General features: G+C 38.4%; 1 protein-coding gene across 3 annotated transcripts in view; it reads left to right on the forward strand.

The window, feature by feature from the left end:
• LOC102600731 (midasin) overlaps window positions 1-1,354 on the forward strand; it is a 53,669-nt gene that overhangs the window by 36,200 nt on the left and 16,115 nt on the right. For all 3 annotated transcript variants that reach the window (XM_006358946.2, XM_015314212.1, XM_015314213.1), the window contains exon 46: window positions 381-494. In XM_006358946.2, the coding sequence (XP_006359008.1) occupies window positions 381-494 (114 nt within the window). The remainder of the gene's footprint in view (window positions 1-380; window positions 495-1,354) is intronic.

Genomic DNA, 1,354 nt, shown 5'->3' on the forward strand with positions numbered 1-1,354 from the left:
GAATCTAGGGGGTGGGAGGGGGGGGGGGGGGTGTGATGTAGTTGTTTCCGGCATATAGTATCTCATACATTGTTTTTTGGAAACAAATCAAGTCTTAGCCATGCTAATCTCATCTGCGAATAGTGTTACCAAAAACCACCTTTTGTTAGGGTGGACTATGTGATCTAATCATTGTTTGGCTAAATTAAGGGAGTACCCCACAGAAGTTAAAGCATTACTCTTTATTTAGAACTGGTAAATGTAGATGTTAAATATTTTTCGTAAACAAGAATGCAGGTTTATTTTGATCCCTCATTATATAGATTAGTTACATTATAAAGTTAGTGTTCCAGTTGTATGCCTTAAGTCACTGTCTATATTCTATTGTTTCCACACTTCAGGTACGCAGTGACTGTGTCCTTTTGGCTGGATCTTTTCAGTTGAGGGAACAAGAAAGAGATAGATCTATGTTGTTGGAAGATCTCCATGCTGAGCGAAAGAAACTGCAAAGAAAGGTCAGGAACTCCCTTAATTAATTCAGTTTGCTCTTATCCTTTGTGGTGGAATTTTGATCTGTGCTCTGCAGTTGTTGTAGCCGAGGGTCTTTCGAAAACAACCTCTCTATCCTCTGCGTACACTCTACCCTCCCCATACGTCGCTTATGGGACCACACTGGATTTTTTGCTGTTGTTGCTCTGTAGTTGTTGTCTGGTTGAATAACTGTGTACAATTGTTATGTGAAGTTTTTACCTGCTTGCAACTTTCCATACAGCATCTTTTCTAGGAAATTAAGTATTTGGCAACCTATAAAGGGGAAAAGGGGGTAAAAATGAGCACCTATCCCTACCTACCTGTCGTTCTTTAGCCTTAATTTACAATCTGTGGTGGCCCGAACTACATTCGGTGGTCGTATCTTAAATGTGTTGTAGCTCTTAGAAAATCATCCTTACGACTAGTAAGGTGTCTTACTTCATTATTTGACTTTCAAATGGATTCTTTTGTCTTCGAATAAGACATTATAGATTGCTAGTATTATTGGTTTCACTCAACCCTGTCCTTTCTTTGCATGTTTTACTTTTAATAGAGATGTAACATTCTTGGCTTAAAAAGAGAGAGGATAATTATGCAAACTAGGAATTATTATCTATTAATGCTTTTTGCCCTATGATGATGGCATTTGTCATTCATTTGTTTATACTCGAGATTTTAACTTTTCTGTTGTCACTTGTTTTAAATCTCTCACAAATCAAATCCTCGTCAATGCTGGAACAATTTTGTATCTTCTCTTCTGGCGGCTGATAATTTATTATGAAGGAAGTATAAATACGTTTTTGTGCTTGTTCAGGTTGCAGTACGGGCGGGGGGGGGGGGGGGC

The sequence above is a fragment of the Solanum tuberosum genome, unplaced genomic scaffold, assembly GCF_000226075.1.
Source record: "Solanum tuberosum cultivar DM 1-3 516 R44 unplaced genomic scaffold, SolTub_3.0 scf00285, whole genome shotgun sequence".
NCBI classification, from domain to species: Eukaryota; Viridiplantae; Streptophyta; class Magnoliopsida; order Solanales; family Solanaceae; genus Solanum; species Solanum tuberosum.